The 23,784-nt window shown below is 47.2% G+C and overlaps 1 protein-coding gene across 1 annotated transcript in view; it reads right to left on the bottom strand.

Moving 5' to 3' along the window:
* Positions 1–21,431, bottom strand: part of LOC142579975 (sialin-like) — an 80,299-nt gene extending 58,868 nt beyond the window's left edge. Inside the window, exons 1-2 of the mRNA XM_075690669.1 lie at positions 19,545–21,431; positions 2,023–2,342 (exon numbers count right to left, since the gene is read on the bottom strand). Coding sequence (XP_075546784.1) covers positions 2,023–2,342; positions 19,545–19,587 — 363 coding nt within the window. The 5' untranslated portion in view covers positions 19,588–21,431. The remainder of the gene's footprint in view (positions 1–2,022; positions 2,343–19,544) is intronic.
* Positions 21,432–23,784: the final 2,353 nt, after the last annotated feature.

The following is a 23,784-nucleotide window of genomic DNA, read 5'->3' as shown; positions in this document are numbered from 1 at the left end:
AAAGTGGAAAATAACATCGCGCGAAATAGCGTCTTTCATAAAATTCTGCAGTAACCGTTAAACCCATAAGCAATATGAATTTCGCCCGTTACCTTGTCTGTTTTTTTCCTGAATGTACGGCACTTCTCGTACAAAATTGTAAACGGGAAACAGGAGTCTCAAGGAGTTGAGAAATTAAGTGGTCTACTAAGGGAGAGAGCAGAGGCCACAGCCAAACAAGAATGAAAAGCGAAAATTAAGAAATTTAGTCGTTGTTTGCGAAAATATTTATGGACGAACATCTTTTTATTTAAAAAGGAAGTAGAGAAAACGGCGCTGGAAGTGGAGAATAGTTCCGTGTGATTTGAATGACGCTTCTACAATTATCAGTCGGAGCCGCCTGACGCAGCCACTTCTCTGCTGTGCCTATGTGGATGTTTTCCTAACCTTCCGCGGTGGGCGCAGTGCGTCTAAAACCGTAGCGTCCTGCGCTCTACGCGGTTGTACGGGACTGGCGGCCACGCATCGTTACGCAACTTTTAAAATAACAATAAGAGCCGGTTTTGGCACTTAACTTGGTAGATTAGTAAACGAGGGATAAAAAAAAGAGACCTCTGACTGTTCCACAAATATATATTTCTCAATAATTCCTCCACAGCTAATTCAAAGAAGGCTACTAGACATCTTCATTTTACACTTTCGCTTGTTTACTTCTTGGCAGTGTTCTTCTTGCGTTTCTTTCCTGCGCGAGTCCATTTGATGTGGTTCCTTGTTTGCCGAGTAAAGGAGAGGTGTATCTCACAGGCATACCTGTGAAATACACCTTATTTCATTTTTGTTTTGCGGGTTTACGCCTTTTTATAGCGAGTGGTGGGCATTATTCACATTTATACTAGTAACCCCCCCCCCCCTCCAAAAAAACAGAAATCCTGGCTACATGCCTGCAAGGGATTATTCATTCGCAGCAGTCATGGAAATGTAGTGCAGTTAACCAGTGGTATAGCAGCAATAAATGTGTCGAAGCACGTGTAGGGAATGAGCTCAATAGCGGGATGAAATTCCGGCCAAGGAAGCCGCGTTTAGATGCGTGCGGACGAAATGGAAGAACACATCTGTGCTGTGCATTGGTTACACGTCAACACGAAGAGCAGTATAACGTTAAGCTATTACAATCTGTTTCTATTCCATTCTTGCCAGAAGTGCTCCACGATTGGACAAATATTCTCTTTTTTTTTTCGGCCCAGCCCCCGCTTTCCTGTGTGTCTTACCACCTCGATCATGGAAAACCTCGACAGGACGTGTATACCACTGATCACGCAGATTAGGCCAAAAAAAAACAAAAATAATTATTTCCGATTCTAGGCAATTTATGCCATTAGCCTTCCGCTATTGGTAAAAAAAATCGGGTTCTGCGCAGTTCATGGCTGTGATGGTTATTTACCATACCTAACATTCACAGCGTGGATGAATGATTGCAGCGCCAAAGGCTGCCATTGATTTTTGTAGGAATACACATTGGGCTAAAGCGTTCCCCGGCCAAGCGGCTGGCTTTCTTCAGAGATGGTCGCTTCGGAGAGGTTCCGGTAGCTCCGTTGTTCCTATCGTGTGATTAGTTTCGAAAGACAGCAACCTGCGAAGGTGGTATCGCTATGCGAGCGGCTCAGGCAGCCCGTCTTCATCGACGCACACCGGGCCTAGCTGCTGTAAATTCTAACACACGACCAGTTCAAGCGCTCAACGGTGCTGGAGTTAGAGTGTTCAGTTCTGGGTCCTGCGAAGCTTGAAAGCTCGTTTAACCACGTAACAAAGCTTTATTGTGACAATAAGCACGCCCCTATAATGTCAACGAATCCGGAATATGGCTACTAAGCAAGTTTTCCTTCGTGATACAGCTTCGTTACCTGTTTAGGCGGCCATTAGAGCGCTTTGAAAGCGCTCTCACAAGATAACTCGAATGTTCTCGAAGATCATTCGAAAAGAACACTCGTTTGACCGTCGCCCCTCCGACGACTAGACTGGCGACACATTGACGCGAGTACTCACCTTGTGGACGTCTTGGTGCTGGATAGGTGAGGGACACTGGCCGAAGCCAGTGACTCGACCGTACTGTGGCGCTGCTGTGGCGGCGACGATGGTGACGTCAGTGGCGGCGGTGGTGTCGTTAGTGTGTGCCCTGACAGGTTCCTGCGCTGCGATAGTGACGACGGCGGGGGTGGGCTGGACGGCGAACACCGGGCCCACGTCGTGCGCGTTCGCCGTCTGGTTGACCATGGCGACCAGCGCGACGCTCAGGGAGAAGCGCAACGCGTAGGCGAGCAGCAGGCCACTGAACAGGAACGCCGTGAGCACCCAGCGGCAGGGCACTGCACACCGACATCGAAGACGTGGAGCGAGAACACGACCGATTGCAAGTACACATGTGAAGTCATAGTCTCAGAACATCCGCTGAAGCATTTCTTTTGAGCTCTAGACAGTGGCGTAGGGGGGAGGGGGGGAGGGTGCACGGGGCCAGTAGGCGGGGGGTGACATATACGTCTGAAGACACCCGAAAATGGTCGATATCCTCGCCCTCCTCGACTACACCCGGGGGGGGGGGGGAGTGTTGGGAGGTGACAGAAGAGCTAAGGGCCCCGGATGCCAGACGATCTAGCTACGCAACTGGCTCTAGAGCCTCTTCACTCTCGGCTTTTGCTGGTAAACCTGACGAATTACATGAGAGCAACATGCTGACGAGCCTTCGTATGAAGCCACTAGCCGAACGGATGGTTCCCCTTTGTTTTCCCCTTACCAACGACGGGTAACATAAGGGCTTTGAACTTAGGGTTCCGTGCTCCACCAACGCATTTGGAAGCAGAAAAAGAAAGTATTTGTCTCCTTCTGTGCGAAGAGTCCAGGAAATAAGATATGTAACGGCGCGCTTAACGCGGCTTTGTCGCAGGCTCCAGGTATTCAACTACCTACCACCTACTAATAGGTAACCACATACTAACAGGTAACTAACAACTAGCAAGGACGAAGACAGGGGTAACATAAGAACACATTGTCGACTTCTAACCGATGTTTCAATACGGAAAAAACACTCCAGCAGGTAGTTTAGCGCACTTTCTCACGCTTTTTGTAATGACATCGACGGTGTATATGACGTATACATTCGGGATCCTTTTCGGCATGCGACAATTGTGCAAGTTCGGACCAGTTTTGTACTAAATTTCGGCGTTAATTTGTAGTTTTTAACTGCAAGTTCTAATTCGAGCCCTTTGAATTTATTTCATGCGCAGGAACTTAGAAAGCAATAGCTAACGGAAAGGAATAAATAAACGAGCAGCTCTACTAGAAGCAGTGCGCGGTACGACAGGATACACAGATCTCCCTCCATTTTACTCATTAAATGCTGTCGTCCACACGCTCACAACTGTGGTCCAGAAAGGAGTGCTTTTGAAAGGACCGTAAATGGAGTTTACCTAAACCAGTAACTAAGCCTTGTGCACTACAAAATAGAATATGCCACTTTTACTGTGAGAAATGGTGTGATAAGCAAAGGAAATACATGGAAAATGCGTAAAAGCAAGCTGCAGTTGGCGATGCGCCGTTTGTAAGTTCAATCATTGCTACGACGTGACTTCATGAGTTTTGACGGTGTTAATTACATAGTAGACGGATTAATTACATAGTAGATTACATAGTAGACAGATTATTTACATAGTAGACAATTCAAAAGAGCCAAGGACTCGCCATTTCAAGATTTTGGAGCTTTTATTGAGCCATAACGCCCCAGATAGAAAAAAATTCGGGACTCTCTTCTGCTTCCACCTCTCCGAACAACACACCGTCTCTTCAACTCCATGAGCATTCTACATCTGCACGGCTCCTCTAACGCATTTAACAAGTCATTCCTGCCTCTTACAATTGAAGAATGGAATTCATTACCAGACCATATTTTAATGGAACGCGATCTATATAAGCTCCGGCAGTTGCTGACATCTTATTTGAAAACATGATGTGGAGAATTCTCGCCTGCTGCTGTTTTGCCTCTGTTTAGTTTACTGTTGCTGTTTTTATACATGTGTATGCTTATTTAAAGGTTTCTTGTACTTTTTTTCTTCTTCTGTATAAATCCTGATGATCACTGATTGTGTCAATGCTTGACAGTGACCTACGTTGTTGTGTTCGATGTTCCGCCCCCCCCCCCCCCCTTAAGTAATGCCCCTTCCAGGGGTCTTTAAAGGCCAGTAAATGATGATGATGATGATGATAACCTGGCATACCGACGATTGGGTTCCGGCAGAACTTTGAGACTTATTTCCTCCTCTAATATCCAACCTATTAGCAGATAATTAAGTAAATTAGACTTTTGTGAGAATACATTGCGAGCGTAAGCTGATTCAGTGTTCCTCTTTAGTGTTTTTTTAACAGGCGAAGTTGTTCCTACTGGTTTTAAACAAGTATCCCAAACTGCCAGGACGTCCGGGATAGAAACCACGTACAATCTATTGTTAGCGCTGTGTGAGCTGTAAGAAAAGTTGAAGCTGACTATCACGCGCCGCAAGGCAGCGGTAACCACCTTTTGCTTTCATTGTAAGCAGAAGAATAGCGCAAAATAAAAAGAATGCCCATGAGCGAGATTTCCGTGTATTATGGTCGTTCTTGCCCCCACGCGTTATCAACAGAAAATGCGTACTTTGTGGCATTGAAAACGGGGCTCTGACAAATGAGCAAGCCTGCATACGTCAACAACTCAATTCGCTGGCGACGAAGTTGTGCCGTCGAGCTTCGTACTCGCACTAAGGCTCATCATGTGCGCACCTGGCCACTGCATAGCTGCGATGTCACAAAATGATCACTGTCAGCGAGTGTGCGGCTGTCACCGAGGCGAGCCGGTTTTTTCGAGGGTCGTACCAGCGGGGCGAGGGGGGGGGGATGTTGTGACCTTCACTCCTCGCCTCCGAAACAGAGTATTTAGCTGCGTCTACTTTATGCTTTGAACGACTTATATTGTCTGGAGAGTAGGACACTGCTTCTACAAGGCAAAATTTTCTACGATTGAAAGAGTAAAGATAAGCTAAATTACTTATTATGCATAAAACAGAAATTTACATTGGGAACTTTTATTTCTTGGCCTACCAGGATTTGAATTTCGAGTACCAAAAATATAAAACTTCGGCAGAACTCATCTGATGCTTAAATTTGACGTTAACGTGAATATTGTTGAAACAATGCGGCGATACACCGCTTTGACTAGTGAAACGCATCGTGTATGAGGCGTGAATGTAGGTTCCTCTCTTGCGCACCTCCCCGGACAAGCTGCGACATCTGGCGGGGCCGCGGCGAAGTCCACACGTGGAGCGTGTGGGAATATATACTCGATCAAGATTGTACGAGTACATGTATGATGGGGGTTCCATTCTGCCGAGCACGAAAGAAAAATATTTTTCTTTTGTCGTTAAAGAGCGGCACATACCCCGTGACACATACCCACCGACTCAGGTTGGCGTCAAAGAGGTTTATTGAAATTCGGCGCATTCCCTATGGCACGTAATCTGAGACTCAAGTATGTCCAACTGTTGGTTTCGAACGTGGCTTTCTCAACACAAGAGCCCGGTGGTCTACCTTTAAGATTATGGACATTTCCACGACGCAAGTTGGCCGCAAGAAAATTTGGACGCAGACATACAAACATCGCGGAATATGCATGAAGTATCCAAAGAAAGCTGATCGCTTTAAAGGCACGTTCTTGTTTTCTAAGCAAAACTAAATTTGAAGTTTGTGTTACATACGGCGTAAGAAAGCCCGCACGCACATCGCCCGAATATACGGCTCGCCAGACCGTGTGCCAGGGCGGAAAGTTGTTTCGCTTACCGCGCGTGGTCGAGCGTGGCGTCTACATTGCACCCAAGGGAACGTTCCCGCGCATCTCAGTGACGTCGCGCGGAACGAGGATTTCGCTGGGTGAGCACAAGGCGCTTTCTACTGCAACGAGAAAAGATTCTGCGCGCACTCCGTTCGCGCTAAGTGGTTGAAAGAGTGACCCTCACGGAGAGGCCTGAAACCAGGACCAGTCAAATACTAATAGAGCTGGTATCGCCGGTGTTAATTAATGGACAACGACCGCTTGGCAGTATCAATTGACGTGACAAGTGGGGGAGTTACCATACTAGGACCAAATCCCAGTGTGGATTTCGAAGTGTGTTCCCACTATACTTCGTTACTGTAGCGATGGGGACGAGAACTTTCCTCTCTGATTCGAGCTGTCAGCACAGCCGCAAGGATCCATACAGCACTCATCCGAGGTACACATGCCCACATGGTAATCATGTAATAGTCACGAGCAGGCGCGACATAGCTAAAGAAACTTTTCATGGTCAGTACTTGTTACAAGCGGAGAAACGAAGAGAGCCACTTAACTGCACTGTAGAAGTCCTTCTCGAGAGGGCTCCGCCATTTTCAAAAAAAGGGGCGATATCTATTGAGCTCACCCGCTGTACTGGTATGTGTGGCCACCTGCAGCGGCACTAGGCTGTACGAGAAGCATCAGTCTCCTCCACGCTGCATAATTTCTTTTGTGGGTGGGTGTGTGTTCACATGTCTGCATGCGGTGGCTGTGTTGCCAAAAGCAATAAAAATATTGTTTATTGTTGCCTCTGGTGACATCTGTTTCGTTCGCCCTGCCATACAAATTTCCGCAATGAACTGTCCTGCAGGAAGGTAATATCGTACGAAATGCGCAGATAGCTGGAAAGGGGCATTCCCAAACACTTTTTTATTCTGTAATGCCACCCAAATTTTCAGCTATGTACTTGAGGGGCACGCTATCCAGAATAGGAGAAATAAATGCTGCATATCAACGCAATCGCACAGCGTATCAGCCTAGTAATTGCCCGTTAAACTTGAACCGCCCGAAAACTGTGTGATCACACACGAAATACGTTAGAATAACAGCAACTTGCAATGACAAATACCACTCAAAGCGGCCACTTCGACACGAAGGTCCGCACATAACACCGCGATGAGGAACAATGCGCGGCGGTGAAATTGCGTCGAGTTTGAGGCTGTATTCTTCGTCGACACGAAAGCGATCTATAGCCGGCGTTTAGACAAAAGCAAGACGAGCGTGACCTCGGGGATCTAAGCGATCCTGAAATGCGCAATTGGTTCATCCACTATTAATATATGCGCATGCTGCACTGATAAAGCCTGGCGAAAGAGTTAGGCGGAAAACAATGATCGCATTCAAGCCAATCCGCTGACGGCCCTCAATTTCGACTAGCCAATGAATTAATGATTAACTTGCACGCTACGCAGACCAGCTGTCTACCCGAGAGGAAGAGTTAAGTGCAAACCAAGGACGCATTACCGAATATCCACTCGCGGCTCCCAATTTAGAACGAGCAAAATTCGTTTCCTGCATGTTCACTGGAACTGCGTTTCGACTACATTGCCTTTTTTTGTTGTCTCGGCCACTTCCCAGAAACCTCCCCACCTACCGTGAGCTCCACGCGAGCAAGACGCCGAGTTTGCAGGCTAGTGAGAATTTCCAGAGCAGGTCGTCGACCCTCAAGGCCGGCAGGTCCCGAACGCAGGCCACGGCTATTCCGCGAACCCAGGTGGCCGGTCGCATACGCCGCGCGCGGCTTTTCTAAACTATCCTTTGTGCGAGTCCGCGTGTTTCCCTCTGCCACCGGCACTAAACGCGGCCGCTGCTCGCCTACGGCATGCCTTCGGTCACATTCCTCAAGCGTTGCCGCCGAAAGCTAAGGACGCGCCTTGCAACGTTCTTGCTTTTCCGCAGTGCATGCGCAAGTAAATGGTGTGAGAGAAACGAGTCCAATAAGAAGGCAGAAGTATCAGCTACATGCACCAGAAGTCTTTTTTGTTTGCGCAGGCTACCTGGTTTATTGCTGTGGAAACTACGCTCGGTCCGTGTCTGGTTTTCTTTCTTTCTGTGTCTATGTGTTTTAACCCAGAAAGCTTTACATCTCTCATTCCTTCTATTGTCCCCTTTTCCCCTGACGGTTATCGCTTTCGGTTTATGCGTTGTCATAACGCAGTTCGAAAATAATACGAGAGGGGTCGTCGTCGCTGGTCTGCACTGTGAGTGCACCAATCTTGCACCAATCTTGTAATGGCTTCATCGCTCACCTTCGCGGGTCGCAGCGTGTGAACACTTGTGCGTATAGGTGCAATTTGCCGTTTGCAGCATTGCAGGCAGTGCGACACGCACCAAATGGTTCTTCTGAAGACGTATGCTAACGCAAAGAGGCTTTCGCAAGGACTCTAGCGAACGTCTGTTCGACAAGCGCTGACACAACTGACGCCACCCGCTTTGCCTCGAGCTACGGGTGAACCATTGAGAGCGACACTACGTGGGCCAACGCCGCTTCTTTTGGCGCGCCCTCTATCGTGCTCCTTTGTTCTTTTCCGTCGCTCTGTCTTCCTCTTCATAACCTTCTCTCTCCTTTCAGAGTAGAGTTAATGGGTGCGTGGTAATGGCCGTCGCCGTGTCCCGGGTGACCAAGTGGCTGACCACGACTGTCGCTGAGCGTCCCATGACGCCGGCAGGAACAACGTCATCGGTTCCCGGAATGGCCTAGCACCGCTCGGAGCGGACGACCCACTTTGCCTGTGCTCGGCCCTGAGGTGCACCAATAAAGGCGCGGAAGAGGAACCAGGAATTCGAGCGGCGCCAAAAAGAATGCGCGGCCCTTTCTCCAAATTGCGACGACGCTACGTTCTCGCACGTGGCCGGTGCTCTCCGGCGTCCGCACTGGGACCGAATTAGCGCCAAAGTGGTTGCGTTCGAATTCACGTATCGCGCGTGCGCCTGACCTCAGCAGAAAAATTTACAGTCACTTAAGTATCCTTACCTGATTGTGATGCCACCTTAATCCACCTTCATACACCTCGCTCTAAGTTGTACGAACTTTTATTCACCGTAATCCACATTAATACACTTTAATCCAACTTATTTCACCTTCACTGACTTTACTTCACCTTACTTCAGTTTACTCCAGCTTAAGTAATCTTTATCTAACTCGTAACTTTATTTCACTTCACTGTAATTTACCTTAATTCAACTTAATTCACATAAATTAGCCACGATTGCTACTGATTAACGTTGTTATACCATTTGCTATCTTCTACATTGCTACTGAGGTCCCACAAGACGCTGATTACGTCCCTTCCTCTTCATTGGCGGCACCAACACGTGCCCGGCGACGCACGCACTATACTCGCGGACAATTTTTTCTTGGCTATAAAAATGAGGCCACCGAACCAAAGCACGCCTCTTCCACCACGGCTGGAAGTAGTCCCGCGGTTTTTTCCCCGTTTTCTTGCGTGGGAAATAGAGAACAATTTTAAATGTTGTATGATTACCCAACGAGAAAACTGTCCGCACGTCCTTCCATCTCTCCTCCGCGCAAAACGATCGTTTTCAAGATAGAGCCAGCCAGCTGTGGAAGAAGACAACGACGAACAAACGAGCAGTGGCATAAGCGCGTCTCTGAGACCACGTAACGTGTGCAATCATGCAAGAACGAGGCACACCTTTAGTAAGCCAGAAATGTGTAGCAGCCGTGGCTCCGGATCTGAACTTCATCAGTGCACCTGGCGCCGCCAGTTGCGGTAGTTTGCTTGCTTCATCAGTTCACGTTGCGCCGCCCTCCGCAGCGGTTCGTGTCGCCGCAGCGCCGTCGCATTCACCGCAATGGCGCCAAGACGACCGCAGCCGCTGAGCAGTGCTAGGATTACCAGCAGTGTTGAGCGTGAGCACTCAACACAACGGCGTTACTACGAAATGCTTATGCATCATTCAGATAACTCCCAGGGGAGATTATACGTAGTTCTTCTGTTTTTTTTTTTACAGAACCTAATTCGAAACAATGCATGGCATTCACCAGTCATGTAGTCATATTTTATTGTAATTTTAGCTTGCCATTTGGAGTTTTCGCACACCCGAAGTCGTCGCACGTTTTATGCATTCCTCAAAAACCAAAATGGCGCCCACGTCTTCTTGTGAGTGTTCGTCACTTGCTGTCCCGCCAATCAAGTTCCCTGAGATACTGCTGACCAACTCCAGCAAAAAAAAAAAAAAATGGCAGTGGCTTAGCTCGGCTATGCCAGGATATACGTAGCTAAAGCTAAGGCATAGCATGGTTAGCCTTGGTTAATCTTGACTGCAAACCCAGGTTAGTCTGGTTGTCTAGCTATGTTGCGGCGTTTAGCCAGTCGTTCGGCGCGCTGTTCGTCTGTTTCCTGGCCGATTCGTTTCCTCTTCATCTCGTTCCGATGTCGATTCGAGGCCTCCTCCTGTTTATCAGAGCTCACGTGCGCCCCAACTGTGGTTGCGGCGCACGTGAGCTCTCCTTTTCAATCCTCCGACATGTCATCAGGCATGCGACGCAGCTGGCGACGCGAGAGGAGGCGAACGCAACGACGAGGAACGCGGTGTGACGTCATGTGCCTCCTCGGAGAACGGCCACGGCGAAATCGCAAGTTCGCTGCCAGTAAAGCTTTCGCTTTAAAAGAGGCTGTCGAAGCACACAAAACAAGTGTTTGCATGCGTCTACACAGCAAACCATGCGAACTCATCTGTAAATCGCAACCGTGGGCAGGTACACATGAGCGACCGAGTTGACCGCTGTGATGGCTCTACCAACGCCACCTAACCAACGCCGAGTTGTTCGGGCCGTTCCGAGAACCCGACGCAGGCTGCGTTCCTAGAGAGCGGTACATATAGTATGTGCATAATCATTCATTAATAAACGCCGAATTATTTGTCTGTGGCAGCACTGAAGCAAGAAAGTTGTGCGAGCTGGGAGAAATCGAAACCGGTACCGAGCTCGCACGGACATAGCGAACGAATACATTCATGTGCAGAAGCTCCGCCCCCGTAGCTTTCGCTTCATATAGTCAAGAAAAATTTTCCGGCGAGTTCAGGCCACAGGTTTCATGCGAGAGCGTTAGGAGCTCTTGCGCAGGAACTCGATCCGGCGCCGGCGTACCGCATGGGCTTCCCGCGTCCGGCATCGGACGTCGCTTCGGCAAAAAGAATAAAATTTTCGAACCACCCATACCCAGGCTATCCACGTGACGCAAGGAATTTGCAGAACTAATTGAATTTCTCAATCTAAAATACGTGGAAAAATAGTACACTACGACATAAAGACAACCTAAAGATATGCTAGCTCTAGGATTGTAATTTGACTATACAAGAAAACGTAATTCTCTTACGCGAAAACTCAAAGAAACCCCCTTTCCAGCGTTTCCACAATTTCCAGACCGATCGCGGCGTCCACCATTTGCGCACGCCGGGGCGCGGGTGTCTTGGCGTTACTACACCCTACTCGGGGGCCATGCAGTGGCGCGCCCGGTTCCTTGCAATACCTACAGCTGGCGCTTGCCTCCGCCCCATGGCGGCCCGCACAGGAGGCCGTGTTTCTACCGCAAAGCCCGCCTTCGCGCATAGCGTTCGCGGCCAGCGTTTCTCGGTAAACATTACGGTTACATACGCGCCAGTTGCCGGAGAGCGTGAGAAGCAGTCATGGATCTCTGAATGCTATCGCGTTCCACTCTTAAAGGAGAAGTTTAAGCGTCGTCCAAATTTTTACTCAGCCAGATGGCTGCGTGACATGACGTGTACAATGACGCATACTCACTAGGCCTACTTTTAGACAACCAGATCCGTGAAACCGTCGTGGAAGCATGCTCGTCTCGCATCCGGAGGCCGAGACTGAAATTTAGCAATTTTTCTTTTCAAAGACATTCATTTAGTTTGCTTACACGAACCTCCCTGAGAATTGTGACGTCAATCCGAGCATTTTTGATGCGTTTTCATTCTCTGCGCCGTCGACTATGACACAGCGAAGCTCTATATGGCTAGGGCACATCTGTCGTCCGCGAACAACCTGCTAACTACCTCGTTGGCGCCCCTCGGCGAAACCGCACGAACGCGCTCGTCGTCGTCGTCCCCTTACACAGCAGGCTCCATGTCGCTCAGGGCTTAAGGGGATATGACCCATTGAGACAAGAGGAAAATATCGTCGTCGTCATTATTATCACCATAATAGTCAACTACCAAGCGCTGTCGTCGTCTTCCACAGGTGGCTCCATTGCCGCTCATCATTCCAGGGTAGAATTTCATTTCTCTTCTGTTGTAATGGGGAGGCGCGTTAGACATTTTTTCTTAGTTACGGTGGTATGAACCATTGCTTAAGATGACTGTGAGCCATTCATTGTCTTACGTGACGGAGCCGTTCAATAAAAGAGGTGATGCGACAATGTGAGTGCATACCTATCGTCACGATAACCACCGATCAGGACAACAAGTATGTTCGCACCTTTGTTAAAAATTCTATGTCACCCCTGTGCCGTCTGCTAAACAGCTTCGCTGGTCATCTACCTTCACAGAGTGAAATGGCTCATGATTTTTTTGTGCCACCGCTTGATCACGCCGGATTTTCTGCCTCATGCGACATAATTATTTCGCCTTAATAATGGGCGGCGTTCACAGGGAGCGGGTGCATACCCGCTGTGAGCAGTGGTTTACAGCGAAGCTGCCGTTTTTGTGTGGCGAAGGCTGACATCAGTCGAGAATGCAACCTGCGTCGGAATCCCGATCTTACTTTGAGCGGTAATTACGAATGACAGCAGAGTAAGGGTTGCTTTACGTACATCTAAAACACAAGAGGTCTTCTTTGCGGTGGTTTTTTTTTTTTCTAGCCTGTAATTCATGATAATATTTTCCTCACGTCCTATTTAACCAGTTCCGCTTTCGGGGTGAGCTAAGAATTTGCACTGCTACGGGAATAAAGAGCCGCCAACAACGCATTCCGTGTAAGAGCCCCAAAGCGGCCTATAACCAAGGTGTCCGTGATTACTGATCGCTGACAACAGCCAGCAAACAGACCCTCTACTACTCCCGACGAAGTGGTGTTCGAGCTCGCTGATATGGCTTCGCTGTCTTTGGTGCACCAGCTGGTGAGATTGGTATACATCTGCAATGAATTTATTTCATTTGTTGTTTTATTCTTCTTAGGGTTTTGTTTTTCATGCCAGTGTAGAGATAGAGAGTGTTCTCGTATCGCATGCTGTCACTAGACTTCCGCGTGCCTCTCACACAGTGGGCTCTGACTATGCATATTTTATAGCACAATATGCCTGAGTGAAGTGACGCTCATTCATCCGCTGTTTTTTTCTTTTTTTTACCTTTTCGATTTCGGTTTGGCTGGACCTGCATTGCAGATTGTCGAACACAACCAGAACGGAACCGGGAACCGCAGGTGCAGTGCTATTTTTTTTAATTACTCATATTGTAGGCCTGCCGCCCGTTACAGGGTGGGTCAAAAGCAGTGGCGTAGCAACGGGGGGGGGGGGAGGGGGTGTCATATACTTCTGAAGACACCCGGAAATTGTCGATATCCTCGCCTTCCTCGACTACACCCGGGGCGGCGGGGGTGGGGGGGGGGGTTGACAGTAGATCTATGGGCTCCGGGTGCCAGACGACCTAGCTACGCCACTGGTCAAAAGCAGCACTTCAACAATAAGTACCAATAGATGAATATTCCAACAATAAATATAGTACAAAAACAGCTCAATAGCAGTATTGCGGCCAATAGTGCAGTACATGAATAGGGCAGTACATGAATAGGCGAACATAAGGGAACAAAAAAGATACATAAGCGAAATATTCTGCACATATACCTATCAATAATACAAGACTATAAGTGCAGTGTTAACAAACGAGCTCATACACCTTACGCCCCCCACCCCACCCCCCCGCCAAAAAAAATATAAATAAAGCGATGAGCACGTATACGTGCTTACATCTTTCAATGTAGCTTTAAGTTTTTCTCAAATTGTTCTGCACTGGTACTTTCTCGCGTTAACACCGGTAATCCATTCCATTCTTTAATGGTTCTTGGGAAGAAGGAAAATGCGTAAGCGTTAATGTGCGTCTTAGGGACTTGAAGAGTATTATATTTGCTTTTCCGTAGCGTTCTACCTGGTCGTGCTATCAAGTACTATTCACCATTGATGTCGAATGTGTTTTTAGTGCGAAGAAAAAAAGAACTTTAACCTAGATATGCACCTGCGTTCAGCGAGCGTAGGCAAGTTCAGCAAACCGAGCATTTCGGAGACAGAATCTGTGAGAGAGTAACGTGATAGAATAAACTTTGCTGCTCGACGTTGAACTTTTTTCAGTCTCTCAATTAACGCTGACTGATAAGGGTGCCAGATTATGCTGGCATATTCTAGCGGGGGCCCAACGTACGTTAAACAAGCTGTTAGTTTTACTGACAGTGAGGCTAACTGCAATTTCCGTCGCAAGAACCAAAGCTTCTTTTCCGCAGTTTGACATATTTTTATACCATGGTTCGACCAGCTCAAATTCGCGGATATATATACGCCTAAGTATTTCAGAACGTGAACCATGGAAAGCACCGAAGAAGTCACTGTGTAATTAAAATCGAAAATATGATTTATTTTATTCGTTATGCGCAATACAACAGTTTTAATCTCATTTATTTTCATTTTCCATTTGTCACACCATTTTTCTATAGCCGTAAGAGCGTCACTGAATAATTGCTGAGCTTCCGTGCTAATAATTTATTTGTATAATAAGCAATCATCGGCGAAAAGTCGCACCCTGATACCTTCGTCAATTGCAGAAGAAATGTCATTAATATATGCTAAACATAGTACAGGACCTAACACAGACCCCTCCGGGGCACCAGATGTCCCGTTCAACGGTTTTATTTAATGTGTTCCACTTCTACGTATTGGGTTCTACCCCAGAGTTACGCGGTTATCCATTTTACTATTTTCACGTTAATTCCTATATCAGTCAGTTTCACAATCAATTCTGCATGTAGCACTCTGTCGAATGCTTTCGACAGATTAAGACAGGTGGCATCTATCTGTTTCTTATAGTTTAATGTGCTGGCAAAGTCATGGATTGTTTCAAAAAGCTGTGTTGTTGTGGAAAGGCGCTGTCGGAATCCGTGCTGGTTGAGAAAGAATGAGTTCGCATTTTCAATATACGTGTAAATTGACTTGGATACAACATGTTCTAGGAGCTTGCAGCAAATGCAGATCAGCGATATTGGAGGATAATTTCCAATTATCTGTCTATCTGCACATTTGTGCGCAAGTATAACCTTTGCCGTAAGTCAATCATCAGTGACACGTCAAACAAAAATTTTAAGTAATGCGCAACCCATTCCGCATACCCGCACAGAAATACGTTCGGTATGACATTGGGGCCTCCCAATTTTTTGACGTCAATGCTTAGTAGAAGAACTACAATTCCCTCATACGAGACTTCAACGACTGGTATCTCTTCCGAGCCAAGCAATGGAGAGAATATGGATTCAATACTGGATTCTGACGGAACAGAAAGCACCGACTGAAAGAATTCGTTGTAAGAAGAAGTAATCACTGCTGGATCAGTAACTACAGTGTTGCCAACTACAATGCTATGTGACTCGTTGTCCTTTTTAGACACGTGACGCCAAGATTTATCTGGAGACGACCTCATGAAATCTGTCAATGTTTCTTTGTAATATCTACCTTTGGCTTCAGTAATCATAGAACGCAGTTGCGCAGACAACTCAGTTATTTTTGGGGGGTCCTTTGTTACTTTAAGTCTCTGGCAGCGTATTCTACGTTTTAGTTGGATGTTTTCCCTGTTAGTCTAAGCGTTCCATTTAGTTTTGCTTCTTTTACGAACTATCACGAATTTGCTAATACAATGGAAAATAATGTGCTTGAACGATTCCCACATGGTATTGATATCACCTTGAGAATCAGAAGTGTCCAGGGCAAACGACAAGTAGTCAATGATATTTTTGTCATCAGCTTCGAAAAAATTGGGAACATATGTAACCGCCTGTTTACGTTTTGACATTGTTTCGTTATGTGCTATCTGAATGAAGACAGCTTCATGGTCTTAGATACCCTCCTCAAACAACACTTGAAACTGGTCAAAGGGCCCGTCAAGGAATACCAGATCTAGGATAGAGGGCCTTTCGCCTGACTTTTGCGTACTTTGACGAACAATTAGTCAAAGGTCATAGGTGAATGAAATATCAAGGAGCATATCGCAGTGTGCGTGTTCCCGCGACTCTATTGCGAATGTGTCCCAGTTAATTTGCAGGTAAATTGAAGTCGCCGGTTTGGAGCAGCCGGCAGTTGCGCTTTTTATTTGCTTCTAAGTAACTCTGTATCAACTCTAAGAATGAAAGAGGTTAGTTTGGCTGCCGGTAAACTGTACCGAGAAGGACTCATGACGTTCCAATATTCATTTGACACCAAACACTTTCCTGTCTTGTGATACCGCTTATTGTTTTGAACTCAATATTTTCTTTCAATATTATTGTAACGCCACCTCCTTGAGACTGTCGATCACGACGTACTATATTGTATCAGGGAGATATCTCGTTATCTTGAATCTCTGAACATAACCATGTCTCTGTGATCGCTGAACGGGAACTTAACCAAGCCTTAACTTTTCTGACACCTTGGAATCAAACCTCAACCGCAACATACTCGAGGGACCCTTCCGGATCAGTTCGAAAAACGGTTCATATGGTCGGGTCGACCCTCTGCGAGAGCAAGTCAAAAGAGAAACGTTTGACAAGGGCTCGAAGCCTCCCGTTGACGGGAAATGGTTCCCACGCTACAGGCAAGGCTCAAGTAATTTCAAATAATTTCCACTCGGTTCTCATTACGTCGTTAATCCTTGTGCAACCAAAGCTGCCCTTTAAGGGATGAACAATGGGGCCGCTTTACGAGTTGTCGCTTGTATTCCTCAACAAAGGGGATGGGATAATTCTCTTCAACTTGCGGCTCTGTTTTGCTGCTGCACATGGTAGGCCGAACTGCAGTTGTAGACCAACTACTCACGAACAATATATACTAATGAAACACCTGACGTTTTTTTTTTGGTTCTCCTTGAAGCCCGATAGGCTTCATGTCACAGTTTACAGACCATGTACATGTACATGGTCTTCATGCACAGACCACATACAGGGTGTCCCAACTATCATGCACCAAGATCTAAAAATACGGAAATGCCACGTAGCTGGACGGAACTAAGGTAATGTTGTTTGCCGTCGCTTTGAGATACTGTATGATCGACTTGTCGGGTGTGAGAGACACTCAGGCGTACGTTCTCATGACAGGATGATTTGCAACGTCCCAGAAAGGGCTGTTCGGTAGGCCTGGACTTTAACCTGTCAGTGTGAGGAGCGTTCAAGCGAGAGTCCCCACGTCAACATAATTGTCCTCTTGTCCGAAACAACGTCACCCCTTTCATTGCCCGAGCTGACACAAAGGGATGGACGAAGAGAAGGCAAACCGAAGGGTGGGAGGCCGTCGACGACAGAGCCTGACAAATGCGCTAATACTTCCACGGGCTCCCCAAGAAGACAGCGACGACCACCAGACCGCAAGGGGTTATTTAAGGCCGTCCTGGCCCCCCTGTTAATCCGAGCCGCTCGAGACTCGGGTGAGGGTGACGACCATGTACCAGTGAAGTGAATGCATTCTTTTCTACTTTTTCTTCATCGTCACGATGCCCGGCTTCGTCGTCATTTCCTGATTCATGCGGTGAACACCCACCTCACCCGGTCGAGACCATATAGATACTCAGATTGTCTTTAGCACTCCGGCTAATTACATAACTTGATTTCATAGGTAATCAACTTTTGAAATAGTATAATTAGATTAAAAACGTAAATTAAGAAATTGTAGGGCAACATGAAAAACTGCCAATGCAGCTTTCTATTGCTCAGTATGTGCTACATAAATGTTTTTTCCGTGCGTGAAAGAAGCCCGCGAATACACGCGTAGTTGCCGCGCGACTGGACGCTCGAGGCACTTCGAGTGCATTCGCGGGATTCTTTGACGCTCGGAAAAACACATTTGTGCAGCACGTATTGAGCAGCAGAAAGCTGTAACGGGACCTTTTCATGCTGCTCTGCATTTTTCTCATTGACACTTTTCGTCCAATTATAAAATTTGAGAAGTGCATTATTTAATTAAGGCTAATTATGTAGTTAGGCGGAGTGCAAAAAATAATCTGAGTATCCCCGAGCGACGGCAAACAGCATTACCTTGGTTCTGTTCAGCTACGTAGCATTTGCATATTTCTAAGCCTTCGTGCATTATAGTTGGGACACCTTGCATAAAAACAAGATATCTTTATTTAGCAATCCAAGGAATTTTCAGGGCGATGTAAGTTGGCTCTGCTAGGCACAGGCAATTCGAGCTAGATCTGGGGGGCGATATACTGTAGGAGTCAACCTAGTGGACTGTCCGTTTCGGCCGCTGCTGATTGGATGCAGCTGCACGAGCGAGGAGGAGACTAGCCGCCCCAGCCAATCAGCAGCGGCCGAAATTGACAGTGCACTAGGTAGACTCCTACAGAATACCTCCCCGGGTCATCGGCGCAGGTTGACGTAACTATGCGAAACGAGACAATTAGGAGAAACACCAGCTCGAAAGGTGCTTCTTGAACGCCAGTGCCGCGTAGCTATAAATTAATTCATGTCCACGAACTGTGCAGCAAATTACAAAATGGCACAAAAGACCGTAACCTGATACATGCGTTAATTCAAACCCTTGTGCCAGAAACGCATGACACTGTCTAAACACCTTTGAAATAATGAAACTTGCATCGGTGCGCCGTAAGAACTCTGTTGGAGGCAAGTATACAGAACAAAGCATCCTTTGTAAGGGCAACACCTGTCACACGGGCCTGTGTCGTTGCCGAAACTTAATCTACTAGTCCCTGAACGGTTCCTCAACCTTACCGGCCGGATCAAGTGTACGCAGGTGTAAGGCAGGTTACATGTGCAACTAAGCGAAATTAAATGTGTTTTCAAGGCGTTGGACTCTGTGGCCTTCGAAAACAAGCCACATTACGCCTGGCGCGTTCGTTCACAGTGTATCCAATTTCTTGCGTAATATTAAAGGCACTAGAGATAAATCGGCCCACGTCACGGGAGAGTAAAAATAAACTGTCTTTCGCTCCAATATGCGGACCAAGGGAGGCTGAAAAACGGGTGAGGCTGAAAGACGTTCTTTTGTAAACTTTTCATTCGACTTAATTCTAAACCGCTATGAATGTGTATGAACCAGTTTGGACTGGTTCGAGTCATTATTCCTTTTTCCTCCAGAATCTGAACCTGAACTCGAACTGAATCCGAAAAGTTTGCTGCATTTATTAGTCGCTGGAGTTAATAATGTTATAGTCGGCCCTTAGGTGACTTATCTGGCCGTGGTCTCATCATACTTTTTTTTGTTAAATTGAATTACATAAAGAATTAGCTTTTTAAAATAAAACAGAAATGAAGAAAAAGAAAAGTTGGTGTATAAACGGAAAGATAGCGAACTCGTTTTAACTGTGACTTTAAAAAATGGACACCTTTTCGCATATTTGAGCAAATAAATTCTAATAGACTTAAAATGATTTTTTAAATTTCCACTACAGGAATTTCTTTTTATTTTTATGGTCACGCATACGTACAGTTTTCTATACCAAGATAATGTTATGCAATACTTACGAATTGAGTTGCCGCTTCGAGGGAGGATGGGCCTTTTCTCCATGTTCGACGGCAGTCAGTGGCCTTTCTTTGCACAATATTCCGCACCCACTTGACGTCCTTTCTTAACGCTCGCTTTCAAGGTCTGGTATTGAATGGGGCTACAAATTTAAAAATAGCCTTGGCCCCTGCGTTTCTGGTTAGTTCTAACAGAAGCAGGGCTCGCACTTTGCAACTGACCGCCCGAAGAAAGCTCGATCAGTGTTCTGTCCTATAGGTGAACTGAGTGGTTACAGCCTCAAACGATACAACGAGGACGATTCTCCGCGGCCAAGATGACGATCGAATGTAGAATATTTCTTACCAAATTGGACAAAGATATGCGATAACAATGTCAGCTGTGACGGAGGCGATGCTCGAAATTACTTGAAGGAAGATAACGTCAAGTGAAAACTATAGATGCAGAGCTAGATATGCCTTTGCTGTTACTCGGAGTTCCCTGAAGATGGGGCCTGAGGGTGACCCGGCTAGCAGCGCCTTCAGCAGCTGCGTACAGTCGCGGGCCTTCGCTGGGCAACGCTAACCACCGACTGCACGTCAGAATCCTCGTCCCTGGAGCGTTCCTTCCGGAGGTCCAGAGCTTCTAGGCGAGTCAACTCTCGACAAGGCCTGATTCGCAAGCCGTCAGTAGTTGTGAGATTCAGTGAGACTCAAATGTCGAGTCCTTCTAGTCGCGATTACCCCCCAGTTTCTCGCTTGCGACTTCTCTCCCTGTTCTCGCCAGTGTCGCGAGGGGCCCTCTGCGGCTCTTGTCCTGTGTCGGCGTCGTTGTAATCGTCTTCACTCTGGTCCCCCGTAATGGCGGTTCCTAATGACGTCGGTTTCGAGAGCGAACGAACCGTCTTGAACCGAGGTGCTTCGCTTCGTGCGAAGCAACTGCCTTTATGCCTTGCACTTCCGCTGCTACGAGTCTCGCTTGCTCGCCGAAAGCGCTGCTATCGGCGCCTATGGGTACAATAAGAAAAACTCACTTTAACTATGTTCGCATGATATTTCGTCCGGGTAGGATGGATGTCCGCACTGTGGTTCGTTCCTACCTGAGGAAGCACCGACGGGTTCGATAAAGAAACGATAACTATTCAAGGGATCGAGGTCACTGTTGAGAAATGAATCGGCATGAGATTTCACCGTCCGACAAACTTAACGCAAGGCCGCAGTTCGGTTACTTTTGCTTCACTGTGCTACAGTTGACTCAAAGCTCTTCGATATCGAATCTCTCTGCGAGAACTTGATCACACGGCCAAAGGGATACATCCGCTGTCTAGGAACGTGTCCGCTTCGCTATGCAAAATACTATGGGGATCCGGGAAGTCTGACGGCGCAGTATCGTTGCAAGCGCTGACTGAGATGTCTAAAGGCCTGGATGGACTAGGACCCTTGAATTCACTTCGAAGGATTCACCTAAACGTAGCGACGAATACGACAGCGCCTTACGGAGCACAGCGAGCGCAGGAGAGTAACAGTAGGAACTTGGAATTCAGTCACATCGAACAGCACTGCAACCGCACGCAGAACGCAACGCACTCGACGACTCCCTCGGGTGGTTCTGGCAGCCCGTCGGGGCACGCTACGATATAACAGACATCGGCGCTGCGCTCGTCAGTCGCCAGAGTTGCGCCCATTGAGACAATCGGGCGGAGGGCGAGGAGATCGCTTTGCTTTCTTGTTTTCGATCGATAAGGATAATCTTGTTTTCCGGCACGTGCGTCACCGGTCTGCCGACGTCTGGTCCGGTGGCTGCGGCTGGCTCACAGAGGCGGCAGGGCCCAGCACAGGGTCGCGATTGCGATGGGCGAGACCCGCGGGCGAACTCACTTTGAAAGATGTGAAAGTCGCTGTTTGCGGTTCGCGTGGCGTGCAACGAGCCCCGTATCCCGCTTCCCCAGTCTGCACGGCTATCAAGTGGAAGCACTATCGTCTCGACTCCTTTTGTCTCGCCTCCAGCTCTCGAACTGTAATATGCGCGCTTGGGCACGTTCGCTATCGCGCGAACGGCCCGTTTCTTGAGCAGCGTTCACAACACGAGCTCCCCATTCACTTTGCCTTCAATATATTCATACCTTGAAGTCATACTCACGTTGCGATACTTTTACAGCTACTTTGAAGGTCGAAATATGTAACCACAATCACTAACAATCAGACCCTTATTGAGAAAGTATTGCAAAATGGGGGGGGGGTCAGCAAAATAGAGTGTTGCATTTTTGATATGGTACGCCCGTGAGGAGACGAGATACTTGACGCTAACAACTTACATAAGTTATGCATCTGAAACACCAGCGAAAATTAGAGGATGCAAATTGAATTCATAGGAAGTGTACCAAAGAAATGACATTGAAGTATCAAAAGTTAGTGCCAAAAGATTGTCTAAATTCCGTTATTTTCGAGGAAAGTATTCCGTCTAGAGAACAAGGTGGATCTTTGAACCACCACAGCGGTAGCTGCGTGGCTAGGGCGTTGAGCTGCTGAGCACAAGGTCGCATGTTCGATCCTGGCTACGGTGGGTGCATTGCGAGGGGAGGCGGAGCACAAAAACACACGTGTACTGTGCATTGTGTTCACTGTAGCGAAACCCGGCCCAGCGCTCCAAATTCTTTCAGAATTAACCACTACGACGTGCCTCATAATCACCGCCACGTTTGGGCGCGTAAAACTCGAAAACCTATTTTAAAATTATTATTTCAAACAAAAGGTACGTGAAGCTCAACCAAGGCACCTAAAGAAAAATGAAACCAGATGTGCACAAATATGCTTAGACGTAGCACCACGCCCTCGGTGTCGTCTTACAAACGCTAAATATCGATCATGAGAAATAAGAGATTACCATTTATGTGTACTCGAGAAAGCGAAAGAGCGTTTGCAATAGCACACGCCGAGAATGCGTGGACAACAGGAATGTAGTGGTAGTGCGAAGAACCAAAACTTTTCCAGTTACAGTTGAGTGGGCAGAACGGCAGCCGAATAAGCCAGGAAAAGAGAGCTTCAATGCTGCATTTTCCCCTCATACAAAGGGATATCTTTATGCACACAAATACCTGAGCATTCGTTAACGGACTAGCGTTTTGGAGCGAAACACTTTGAAGTTGGCCTGAAGAGAATGGAGTCGAGCGGATATTTTCTACGCCAAGCCATCCCGAAGGCAACGCCTTAGTAAAGCTGTGGGAGAATTTCAGATAATAGATATGTACTAAATTAATTGAATAAATGCTGGAATTCCACGTGGCGAAACCACGATATGATTATGAGGCACGCCGTAGTGAGGGACTCCCGAGATTTCGACCACCTGGGGATCTTTAACGTGCCCCCTACGCATGAGACAGCGGCGTTTTTTTTTTTTGCATTTTGTGCCCATCGAAATGCGGCCGCCGCGGTCGGGATTCCATCCCGTGACCTCGTGCTTAGCAGTGCAACACCATAGCCGCTAAGCCACCACGGCGGTAAAAAGGAAGGGAGACGCAGAAATTGTGTGACTGCGGCGTCAGAGAAAATGAAGGCTATTTTGTGTTTTCTAAAAACTATTGACCTGTGTGAACATCTTTGGCATTCCCCTGAAGAATATAAATACCCGAATGGGCCCTTACGCATTACTTAACTGTAATCGTTCTAATGTTTATTTTTTTATTTTGCGTAGCTTGACGCACTCTGAAACTTTGCAGTAAAGCTGTTATGTTGACTGAAACATCGTGGGCTATGTTGCATAGCTGGACGATATCCTAGTAGACTGCACAACACACTGAAGTAAGTGAAATGTTAAACTGAAGTAAGTTGTTGCAAAGGCCGTTCTTCCAGAGTGCTGAAAGTATATCTGCACTAAGAAGTAAAAAAAGTTTTTGTATTAAACTGGTTTTTCCCCGTTACAGTAGGGCCTACCATTTCAATGGTTATCCACGTGGCTTGAGCACACTTGACGCGTCTGATAATTTCTTCAAGAAGACGAAGCGATTGGCTGTCTACGTGCAAGAGTCCAGCTGGGGGCTGTCGAATGCCGGGTTCGGTTTGCTTAAGAGAGCGACCAGTCCGTGACTCAGCCTTCGGCGAAATTTCTTCGAGGCTCGACACGTGGCTTACGTGACGTCAGTAACTGGCGCTTATCGGTAGGAAAGCAAAGCGCAGTTGGCAAGATTGGCAACTTGTAGTGTTAAGTTTTAGGCCGATAAAGGAGTTGAAAACGATGTTTATTAAGATGAAAGAAGCAAAGTGGCAA

Source organism: Dermacentor variabilis, chromosome 4, assembly GCF_050947875.1.
Source record: "Dermacentor variabilis isolate Ectoservices chromosome 4, ASM5094787v1, whole genome shotgun sequence".
In the NCBI taxonomy this organism is placed as follows: Eukaryota; Metazoa; Arthropoda; class Arachnida; order Ixodida; family Ixodidae; genus Dermacentor; species Dermacentor variabilis.
Note: the sequence above shows the minus strand (reverse complement) of the source record. Positions and strands in the feature narration are given on the sequence as shown.